Consider the following 12,351-nt stretch of genomic DNA (forward strand, 5'->3'; position numbering starts at 1 on the left):
TCAGCAACTCCTCATGTTTCCTGCAAATGAACTTTTTGGTCTCAGAAGTCCTTTATACACTTAAATTATTTGAGGACCTTAAAGAGCTTTCAATTGTGTGGGTTGTATCTGTCAACTTTACTGTATTAGAAATTAAAGCTGAGAAATTTAAAAAACATTTACTAGTTAGAACAATCATGAACCTATTATTATCTCAAAAAATATGTCTCAAAAAATGTATTTTCCAAAACAAAAGAAGAGTGGCATTGCTTTCCATTTTTGTACATCTCTAATGTCTGCCTTAACAGAAGACAGATTCTCATATCTGTTTCTGTATACGTTACCTTGGGATGTCACACACCAGGTAGTCTATGGATAACTCTGTAGGCATGAAAGAATGAGGGTGAAGAAAGTAAGTGACGTGTTAGTATTATGAGAATGGTTTTGACTTTATGGACCACCTGGTGAAAGGGTCCCCTAGACCACATTTTAAGAGACAGCTGCCTTAAGAGACTTGATTCTAGATTCAGGGTCAACTTTTTTGTAAGGATGCCTCATAGATGGTGATGTACGCTCCGTCTTTTATCATTAGGATCACACTGTATTGGGTCATATTATTGATTCTAGGATTCGCGGATGGGTTCAGGCGAGCCACTGTGATTTTTAATAGGGTGGTACCAGTGTTCTGTGGTATTAGTAGCTGTAAGTATCCAATTTTGCCGTCTTTATCAGTGTTCTGTGTATTTTCAGTTTTCCCTAATTAATAGGAAGGAAATGTCGTCATAGTTTCCTCTTGAATTTCTTTGGTAATTGGTTTTTTGTTTTGTTTTTACATTTTTCCACGTGTCCACTTATTTTATCTATCGTGTATCAATTTCTTTTGACTCCTACCTGTTTGACTTGTTGATGGCTTTTTTTTTTTTTTCAACGTTTATTTATTTTTGGGACAGAGAGAGACAGAGCATGAACGGGGGAGGGGCAGAGAGAGAGGGAGACACAGAATCGGAAACAGGCTCCAGGCTCCGAGCCATCAGCCCAGAGCCCGACGCGGGGCTCGAACTCACGGACCGCGAGATCGTGACCTGGCTGAAGTCGGACGCTTAACCGACTGCGCCACCCAGGCGCCCCTGTTGATGGCTTTTTAATGAATTTGGACAAAATTCTCATCTAATACGTATTTTAAGCCTTTCCTGTTCGCTATCCTGTTTTGCCCTTTCTGTGTTGCATCTTACTTTTGGTTATGCTATCTCTTATGTACTGAAGTCATTTTGACTGGTGATCTCTTTCCTCGCTGAGAGTGGACTTCTAGGAAAGTGGAAGATTGGTAACACTGAATTGGAATCTTGTAGTTGGAAAAGGCTGTATGAATCAGCTGCTCTTGTTCCGTGTTTGACAAAAAGAAAAGGAAGACCTAGAAAAGTTATGGTTTACACCATGTCTACACAACGAGTGGGTGCCAGAGTTGAGACTAGAGACCGTTTTCTCTCAGTTCTACCACCGTTTCTTTCTTTTTTTGAAATTTTTTTGAAATGTTATTTATTTTTGAAGGAGAGAGAGAGAGAGAGCACGAGTGGGGGAGGAGCAGGGAGAGAGGGAGACACAGAATCCAAAGCAGGCTCTAGGCTCTAAGCTGTCAGAACAGAGCCAGACTTGGGGCTCGAACTCACAGACTGTGAGATCATGACCTGAGCCGAAGTCGGACGCTTCACCGACTGAGCCACCCAGGCGCCCCTCTGCCACTGTTTCTAATAAGCACTTCCGTTAAATTTGGAATGAGAATGGGGAACTTGTCTTTTGGTTAAAAATCAAAGATTTCTGATTTTCTTACCATGAATTTTGTGCTTTGTGAAGGTTCGCGTCTTATTAGAAGAGCAGTGCAGCTGTTGTACTTAGTGGAAAAAGTACTATTTCTTATTCATTTTTACATAGTTTAACATTTAGAACCACTCTGAGTATTTAAAGTATTGTTGCCTTCCCAGAGTAGAAAATGATCCAGTTTTGACCACTGTTTTGCCCAACAGGAAGCCTGCTGACCTGCAGAACTTGGCTCCTGGGACCCACCCACCATTTATAACTTTCAACAATGAAGTCAAAACGGATGTAAATAAGATTGAAGAATTTCTCGAAGAAGTCTTATGCCCTCCCAAGTGAGTATCAAAGAAAATGCGCACGGAAGCATTGCCATCTCTTTAAAGTTTGGTCTTTTCTGGCCCTTGGGGCCCTTTCTCTGGATGGTCCTGGGGTCAAACTCTTACAGCAAGCATTAAGGTGCAGTGACTGGGCTTCCCTTCATTCATTATAATTCATGCTCCACAGATGTCAGAACTGGCTTCTGTCAGAACTGGCTTCTGGCTCCGCCAATAAGCCTAGATAAGAGCACACACTGAAGGTGGGTTTGAGATGTGGGAGCTACGTTAGGTTAGCTCTGGTTATTTGAGGGGTAGTGGTCCCAAACTGAGAAGTTTGGGAAGGAGAAGAGATGGAGAGAGAGGTTCAGATGGAACCTAGCCAGAATGGCTAAGCAGGAGTGTGGAATACGTTGCTGGGGGATTCCTCATCAGGGCATTTTAAAGGCAGCTGTCTAAAGCTGTCACCCAAGGGAACTGACTCTTCAGACTGTGTCCCTGGGATTCAGTTTTTATTTATGTATTTCTTTGAGCTGTTATAGATTTCCAGGCCCTGCACATTAGCCCACGTGGTTAATGATTTTGAAGTACTCAACTATATTTCCTACAATGTGAGGTACACTTGAAGGACAGATGGACTGTGTTGACAGTTACCCGCATTGCACATGTGCAGTGTTGCATCCTACTATAATCCTGGCGTAGGTTCAATGCATTATGGATTTCTTTTAGACTTTTCTGGTGCCATCATCCTGAAAACAGAACTGTTTTTCTTCTGGCCTGGGGCTTTCTTGCTAGTTGATCTGACTTTTACTCGCCATATCCAGATAAATTTCCCAAGAATGGGATTATTGGGTCAGAGGGTTCTAAAACAATTGTTTCCTCAGAACTCACTCGCTCATTTATGCTACAACCAAAGCCCTCTGAATACAGTAGTGAGTAAGACACAGTTCCTACCCTCAGGAAGCGCGGTCCGTTATGGATGGAGAGGGGGTGGTGGCATGGTGAAGGGAAGTGAGTGGAGGCAGGAAGGGCTTTAGAAAAGAGACAATACCTGGCTTAAGCTTTAATGAACAAAAAGTGGCATCCTGCAGGTGAACGAAGGAGAAAGATGGGCAGTCTAGGCTTTCCACAACTGTAGCGACGATTTTCATTATTCCTTCTTGTTGTTTTTCTCAGAGGGAACAGACATTAAGATAATAGATAATAGTAGAACTAATATCAAAAATACTCAAGTTTCTTAGCATTCAGTGTTCTGTGAGACATCACAGCTTCTTAAATCGGACCTGGAAAATAAACATTTTCACTTTGCTTTTTATATACAGAAATTTCAGCTCCATTTTGTTTGGGCATGTTCACAGAGATACTCTAACCAGAGATGGTCTTTTCTTTCACTTTAAATAATTTAAAACTTGGAAAACTTTCTAAAAAAAAAATCAGTAAAGAAAAAAAAAAAGTATCTGGAGATCTTTCTGTCCTAAAAGGTTCACAATGTGCTGAATTCTCTCTAAGGGTATTTTTTAAAAATCATTTTATTTTTTTTCATCATGCTAAATGTACTCTTTTTTTTTTTTTTGAAATGTTTATTTTGAGAAAGAGAGTGAGAGCGTGCATGTGCACAAGTGAGCAGAGGAGAGAAAGGGAGAGAAGGAGGGGGAGAGAGAGAATCTCAAGTTGGCTTCACACGGCACGGAGCCCAACACAGGGCTCAATCTCACAAGTGTGAGATCATGACCTGAGCTGAAATCAAGAGTTGGACACTTAACCACCTGAGCCACCCAGGGGCCCCCTAAGTGTACTCTTTAATCCCCATGCCTTATTCCCATTATATTCCTTGTTTTTATGCTGTAGTTTATATTCTGAAGAGTTTCTTTTTTTTAATTTTTTTATTTTTTTCAATGTTTATTTAATTTTTGAGAGACAGAGAGAGGCAGAGTGCGAGCAGGGGAGGGGCAGAGAGAGGGGGAGACACAGGATCTAAAGCAGGCTCCAGGCTCTGAGCTGTCAGCACAGAGCCCGATGCGGGGCTCAAACTCACCAACCCTTGAGATCATAACCTGAGCTGAAGTCAGCACTGAACCGACCTAGCCACCCAGGCACCCCTCTTCTGAAGAGTTTCTTTAAATTTCACTCTGTAGAAGGGAGTATTTTTTGATGTTGCTGATGGCTCTGCTGTTAAAATTAACCAACGTTCAAGTGCCAATTATGTGCCATGCGCTGTGCATTATGGATTATGTTTGTGGATGATCTCTGTCCTCTCAAAGACTTTATGGAGAAACTGAGGACGAGTAACCTACGTAGCCTGTCCATGGTCTTACAGTCACTGGTGGCAGAGCTGGCTCCAAAGCCAGGCCTATATGACTTCCAAAACCTGTGTTTCCTCTATTTTCTTCCTTCTAGTTTTCTCCTCTTTGTGTTGTTGAGCTTGACTTTTATAAAAGAGGTGAAATGTAAGTCTTTAATTGGATTGTGTTTTAGCGAGTATAAAATTGTAGGCTAGTTCAAGTTGGGAGGAAGGGCAGGAAAGAAATCAAAGATAGCTTCCTGTGATGAGCCAGTGGGACCGAAGGTGTTTGTCAAACTTAATTCAATGAATCCTGTTTAAGAAATAGGTGAGGCTTAACTTGTGATGAGTTTTTATGTATATGCATTGGAAAAGCACGTTTGGATGGGCAGGGGCTTCCCCTTACTGGGCCCCGCGGCCCCTACTGTGAGGTGCTGATGAACAGCAGAGTCTCTGTTGGGCACAATTGTTCCTGGAAGATGAGCAGGAGGAGGAAGGAAGTTCTTTCCCGGACCACCACGGGCATCCCTTTCCCTTCCTGTGGTGTTCTAGGGCGTTCAGGGACTGCCCTGGCTCACTGCCTTTCCCCTCAAGGACAAGAAGGTCTTTAGTCCTTAACTACTGCTGACCCTCCTCACTCCCTGATTGAGAGCCTTCGTGTTTCTAGACTGGATGAAGAGAAAAGGCAGAGGAGTTGCCCAAGCTGGCAGACCAGAAGCTAGCATTTCTAATAACATGTTTTTGGCATTTGATGGTACTGAGAACAGAGTGTTTTTATGCGAGCACTTCTGATTCGATCATGACAAATATAAATACAGGCAACTGCTTGTTCTAGAGTTGTTTAGAATTTAGAGACTAGTGAAAAGCTTAAATCCAGGAATTTTTTTTTTTTTTTTTTTTTTTTTTTTGCTGGTCTGTGTAACCAGCATACATAGAAGAAACTTTCTCTTTCTTTTCCTCTGGGGAAAGTATTTATAAATATATAACTAATTCCCCTTGCTTGAATTAAGGAACTACTTTGCCAAAAAAGCTTTCAAAAAAGCTTTGAAACTTGGGAGTTTTAACTGAAGCAGACCGGTATACTTGGCTAACTTACTGATAAAAAAAAAAATAGAAGGATAGGGGAAGTTAGATAATTTTGGAGATGAGCTCTGTAAAGGGTTATTAATCCTTTTTTTTTTTTTTTTTTTTATGTTTGTATATTTTTGAGAGAGAGCAAGAGAGAGCAGGGGAGGGACAGAGAGAGAGGGAGACATAGAATCCGAAGCAGGCTCCAGGCTCTGAGCTCTCAGCACGGAGACCGACCTGGGGCTCGAACTCACAACAGTTGAGGTCATGGCCTGAGCTGAGGTTGGCCGATCAACCAACTGAGCTGTCCGGCACCCCTAATCCTGTTTTTGTTGTTTTTTTTTTAAAGTGAGAAATACAATGAAAGTTGAATTTACAGGGATAATTTAATGTGTTGTACACTCAGACTTTATTCTTATATTCACATGAGAAAGCAAATGCCTGAGATCTTTCCTAAAAGGATGGGAGTATTCTTAGCTAGTCTTACCATTCACAGTCTGTGATGTAATACAGAATAAAGGACTGATCTGAAAGTCTTTGTACCCTGGATGCTCATCCCCGTGGTGTTGCTGACAGGTAGCCTTTTGTTAATTACTTGCCTTCCTTTTTGTTCAGTGTTGAAATGAAGGTTCTCAGTCGAAGTTTTGCTTTATCAAGCTGTTTGGGAAAGTGAATAATGATGAATTGTTAAAATCCAGTATTTGAGGAAATGCAAAATGAACTGGCAACTGATTTTGGACCTCCTGGTTTAGAATTTGCTTTATCTTTCAGAGACCCCAATCTGTCCTAAAACAAAAGCAAAAACAATACTTGGAGACAGGAAACCTGGGTTTTAGTTTGGCAATACTTTTAACTAGTCTAGGGATTTGGGGACCAAGAATGTAAGCTTTCTGGAATAGAATTTTCTTTTAGGCAAAATGAGAATTTGAGGTGGTCTCTTGTAAGTATTCTATCGATTAAATAGTACAAATTTAATGGTTTGTCTTGGAGAAGAGTAGGGTATGCCTAACCTGCTTTAGAGGACAGTTTTTATTTTTTAAGAATCATAATAGCATCTGTTTTCATATGGTTAAGGATATGCTGATTGCAAATCCTTCTTCATTCTTCCCTGTTAATTAAAATAGGTCCTTAGTAAATATGCCTCTGTGCGCTCATCATTATATCCCCTACACCTAGAATAATGCCTGACAGTGCAGGCCCATAATAATTAGAATAAATGAATATATGTGAGTAATGAATATATAAATGATCTACAATTTAAGCCTACCTTCACGCCTCTTATTTTGAGAATTAGGAAGTGAACTTTATTAGAAAAAGTAGGTACAGCTAAATATTGGGTGGGGTAAAGAAGAATAATTATGGAAACTTGGCTAGAGGAAAACATAGATGTATTGAAGAGGCACGTAGGTTCCTTGTGCTATTTTTTGTTTGGAATGAATCAATGAAGTTACTGTATTACAGGCAGTAAAAACATTTAAACTGGAGGCTGTTGTTTTTATACTCGAGGGGACTTCAGGGAGGTGAACCTGGAATTAACTCTTTCAGCCCAAAGCCGGGGGCAAAAAAAGAGAGAGAGAAAGAGAGGGTAAGGTTTTCTATAGTTAAGAGGGGAAAAAAAAATTATTATATATTATTAATGTAGTATACATTATACTGTATGAAATTCATCGTTCATTGAAGAATTTGTCCTGTAAATATTTCTGTTTATAAGAGAAATCTTTAAGCTTCACAATTGAGAGTTAGTAAAATGAAAGACAAATGGAGCCTATGAGTATTCAGTAGATACTTTATAATCTCCTTACCCATGTAGTCCTCTGTCCAGATTTTTAGATGTACCTGTCCTTGATTTCAGAATCGCAGATGTAAAAAAATATGAATATAAAAGCTAACCAGAAACTATAGCTTGCAAGTAAATTAAATTTCTACCTAAAAATACCTCACCTTCATTTTTAATTTTAAAGAAGTGGAAAGACCGCATCCTAAACTATCTGAGGAAACCGAAGTTCGTAGTTTCATGTCAGGTTTTTTCCAAAGTCTTACTCCCCCAGGCCCACTTTCCAGGGAAATTTGGCAGGGCGTTTGAGGAGATGAATCTGTCTTCCTACTGGGGTGCTGATGGTCTGAATTCCTGTGGCCGCCAACTCCCTGTGTGCGTGCGACTCCGCCCAAGGGAAGAGGGAGGAGCTGAGCCTTTTCACATGTATTTTCCAATTTGAGCAAGAAATAGACACTGAGTATGTGTGTTTGGGATTTAAATATGCAAAATACACATCTGTGTGTGTGTGTGTGTGTGTGTGTGTGTGTGTGTGTGTGTGTTTAAAGCTATGTGTCATGTCAAAGTAGACCAACTTTGTAACAGCACAACAGAACACTTGTTAGCAAAATTACGGGCAACTTCTCTTCCTGTTGCCCAGTGCCACCCTTACAGTGTCTAATACAGGGAAGGTTTTGGAAAATCCCGAGCGTTGGATTGAAGTGAGTGGTCCGCTTCCTGCTGTTTTTGTCTTGACCAAAATGCCTGATCTTTCCCGCTGTCGGGATTCTCTGGCACTGCTGCATGGGGTGGTTCAGGGCAGGGCACACACCAAGAATCTGGTTGGCATCTCTGTTTTGAGAAAGCTCTGTAGTTAAAATGTGGCTGGCGCAAGTGGAGGAGGGGACTTTTTAACTTGACGTAACACTGGTTTCTTGAAATACCTGTCCAGATAGCCAGCCACACATCACTAGCGGCCACCCTACTGGGAAGTTCAGATATAGAATACTTCCTTCATTACAGAAAGTTCTTTTGGACAGTGCTGCTCTGGAGCTCTCTTTCTAAGACCCGCATTGGCTTGGCACCCACCTCCGAGCAAGCAGACTGTTTCCCCAGCGTTCTAATTTATAAAATGGAAGTGAGCGCGGATGCCCTTTGCTTGCCAAGAATATTAATATGCGAACAAAAACACTGTGCAGAGCTTTGTTTCCTAAGGAAAAAACACATCTTAAAAATACCATAGAAAACAGATGATGGCATCTCTTAGAGTCATAACTGTTAGAAGATGTCTAGTAACTGCTAGCACGATGGTTTGTGGATTGAGAGAACTCAGCGCTAACAGATCGCTGGAGGATCTTTCTAATCCTTTATCTCCTTTTCCCGCCAGGTACTTGAAGCTTTCACCAAAACACCCAGAATCAAATACTGCTGGAATGGACATCTTTGCCAAATTCTCTGCATATATCAAGAATTCAAGGCCAGAGGCTAATGAAGGTAAAAGAACAAAACAAAACAAAAAAACCCCACAGACGATTGGATTACCACTGCAGATAAACAAACCAAAAAACCCCCTCGAATAAATCCAAAAAATCCCGTTATACGGTGATTATAAATGGTTACTTTGGAGTCCAGATAGTCCCATTAAGTATTAAAAACTGGCTTTCCAAGTTGATTAGAGGTTGTTGTTTTCCTGTCTGGGGCTAGTGGTACAGTGCCTGCCATATAGTGGATGTGTGATAAAATGTTTATTGAACAAATTGTTTTCGCAGTCTTCTGAGAAGTTACCATGAAGGGGAACCAAGCAAAGACTTAACGGTGCATCAGAAACCATGGATTCTGTGGTTGTGGTGGTTTGGAATAGACTGATTTAACTTCATTTAAATTATTACTAAATCTTTTGTTTATTCTTGGGTGCTGGCAGCCTAAAGTCAGCCTGGATGGATTTTTGTGATACTTGTCCTTTTTAAATTTTTTTTTTATTTTTACTTTAAAAATTTTTTAAGTAGGCTCCATACCAGCATGGGGCTTGAACTCATGACCCTGAGATCAAGAGTTATGTGCTCTTGCCACTGAGCCAGCCAGGCGCCTCTATGATAATTATCCTTAAAGAGCAATTTTGGGAGGGACTCTTAAGAGGGCATTTATACTGGGGAGTATAATTCCTAATTTCTTGCATCCTGAAATAGGATTTTAGTTTTAAGTCATATTTTCATGGTGAGTATTGTTTAGGGTAGTACAGATATAAATTCCTTCTTTTATTATTATTTATTTTTATTTTTTTAACGTTTATTTATTTTTGAGACAGAGAGCATGAACGGGGGAGGGTCAGAGAGAGAGGGAGACACAGAATCTGAAATAGGCTCCAGGCTCTGAGCTGTCAGCACAGAGCCCGACGCGGGGCTCGAACTCAACGGACCGCGAGATCATGACCTGAGCCAAAGTCAGACGCTTAACCGACTGAATCACCCAGGTGCCCCCAAATTCCTTCTTTTATTTATTGAAGGACAGTATCTTATTTCATTTACCGAAACTATATATGGTGAAGGGAGGTCTTTTTTTTTTTTTTTTTTCAACTTTTATTTATTTCTGGGACAGAGAGAGACAGAGCATGAACGGGGGAGGGGCAGAGAGAGAGGGAGACACAGAATCGGAAACAGGCTCCAGGCTCTGAGCCATCAGCCCAGAGCCTGACGCGGGGCTCGAACCCACGGACCGCGAGATCGTGACCTGGCTGAAGTCGGACGCTTAACCGACTGCGCCACCTAGGCGCCCCAAGGGAGGTCTTTTTGAAAGAGGGCCCATTTAATGAACCTTGTCTTAACTACACCATTCAGTAATTTTTCTTTTTCTTCTCTTTGAGAGGCATCAAAGCATCCAGCATCGTTCTCTCTGGATAAAACTCTGTGGAGAGAACGTTAGTGTTTATTAATTAAAAGTAATCACAGTACCCAAAACGCCAGCTCCTAAAGACACTTGAATCCATCGTAGTTTTAGACAGTTTGGTAGCCTGGGTGTGGTTCTTTTGGGTAGAAGTTTATGGCTACAAATGAACAAGAACACCAAAGGGGGGAAATAACAGTGCTGGTTAAGCAAGAATAAACATCTTTTAAAAAGTTGAAACACTTGCTAATTTTCTGATGTTATTTCAGTAGGCAGAGTTCCAAGCTATTCAGGCTTTTTTAAAAATTATTATTATTAAATTTTAAAATTGCAGCAGTTTATAATTTAGTATTGAATTTCAATGGTTTCTGGGATAATATTCACTCCATGCGATGTTTTCCTACAAAGGGAGGGAGGGAACAGTCTTAGTGTCCAGCCCTGGCTTGTAGCTATTAAATGTGTTCCAGTAATTGCCTTGGGTTTGGGAGCACTTTTCCTAAGTAACTGGCTTTTTTTCTGATGGATGTTTCAGTCTAAGCCTTTTAGATACTAAGTAAACAGTTACATTGGAGCCCCTCCTGTCCACACACAGTATCTTCTGTTGTCCCCTTCCTTTATCCAGGTGACTCTTCTTTCCGTGAAACTGCCCTTTTATATCCAGATGCTCTTGCCCACATTTCTTTGAACTCTCAGAGTTAAATTCATAATGTTTTTATTTCTCCACGTAGCCTTTGGAAACTGGAGGGTGGTTGAATTTCTTTTGACACTTGGTGGGGAGGAAAGGGGAAAAAATATATTTGCTTAAACACACACACACACACACACACACACACACACACACACACACACACACACACACATGCACGCACACGCGCACGCCAAACAATTGCTTTGAGGGATGGGATGGAGGGGAGAGAACAGGGGAGAAAGTGACTCACTTAAGTATAACTTTGTATTCTATTTTTTCCTATCAATTTGTTACTGTCTTAAGTAGCCACCTACGCTGACTGTCCTTAGAATTGTAACCACTAAGAACAAACAACATAATGGATCAGACAGTGAATAACTTAGAAGGCTTTATATTAAATTACCTATTGGTAAATAAGAATTCCAGTTGCCAAGCAACCTTCCCCCATAGGGCCTGTCACTGCCCTGGGACTTTAGAAAACAGTATTTCAAATTACTATGGAGCTTACTGAGTATATGTATATATGTGTGTGTGTGTGTGTGTGTGTGTGTATACACATTTCAGATGTCTTATCTGTCTGTTTAGTGCAGTAAAATGCCTTAAATAAGCCTAAGAAATTAGTGCTTCTCCTTCTTCCCCCAAACTATAAACTGCTTACGTGGAGATGAATTTGTCATTTTTACACAGTAAATCGGGGTAGGCAAGGTTTTGATTAGTTTTACCAGCCTATTAAGTATTTTACAAAACTCAGTATGTTTGAACATTTTTAAGACATTTTAAGACCTAATTCTAAGTGAGGGATTAGATGTCTAGATACTGCAGTATTGGGCCAGTGAACGAGAAGGGTCAGCACTTAGATTGGGTAGAAAATAAACAAATAGGGTTTAAAGAATACAATAAAGGGAAATATGGTAGGTCTGGAGAGAGGGAGGAAGGGAGCAAGGAAGAAGGAAAGAAGGAAGGGAGAGAAAGGTTAATTCTTTTGGTAACATGTCTAAGTTGATTGGGAGAAGATTTGTGTAATCTTTTGAAGCATTAAAAGAAGTTAATAGTCATTCCTCTCATGGGAATGAATTAGGTAGGACTTGTCCAGATCCACTTTTTTTTTTCTTCAGTTCTGGGATTTCATTAATTTATATAAATTATTAAGTTCCCAAATGTAACTGTTTAATAGGTAATTTATTAGGGTGTTGGTACTTATAATAGTCTTTTTTTTTTTAATTTTTTTTTCAACGTTTTTTATTTATTTTTGGGACAGAGAGAGACAGAGCATGAACAGGGGAGGGGCAGAGTGAGAGGGAGACACAGAATCGGAAACAGGCTCCAGGCTCCGAGCCATCAGCCCAGAGCCGGATGCGGGTGTCGAACTCACGGACTGCGAGATCGTGACCTGGCTGAAGTCGGACGCTTAACCGACTGCGCCACCCAGGCGCCCCAGTCTTTTTTTTTTTAAATGTTTGTTTATTTTGAGAGAGGGAGAGAGAGAATCCCAAGCAGGCTTGGAACTGTCAGCACAGAGCCTGACGCAGGGCTTGATCTCACTAACTGTGAGATCGTGACCTGAGCCGAAATCAAG

General features: G+C 40.7%; 1 protein-coding gene across 1 annotated transcript in view; it reads left to right on the plus strand.

The window, feature by feature from the left end:
• The window catches only part of CLIC4 (CLIC family member 4), a 67,173-nt gene that overhangs the window by 45,446 nt on the left and 9,376 nt on the right, over nt 1-12,351 (plus strand). Inside the window, exons 3-4 of the mRNA XM_086716071.1 lie at nt 2,001-2,126; nt 8,595-8,701. Of these exons, the coding sequence (XP_086572197.1) occupies nt 2,001-2,126; nt 8,595-8,701 (233 nt within the window). The remainder of the gene's footprint in view (nt 1-2,000; nt 2,127-8,594; nt 8,702-12,351) is intronic.

The sequence above is a fragment of the Puma concolor genome, chromosome C1, assembly GCF_028749965.1.
Source record: "Puma concolor isolate L17-30 chromosome C1, mPumCon1.1.hap2, whole genome shotgun sequence".
Lineage (NCBI taxonomy): Eukaryota > Metazoa > Chordata > Mammalia > Carnivora > Felidae > Puma > Puma concolor.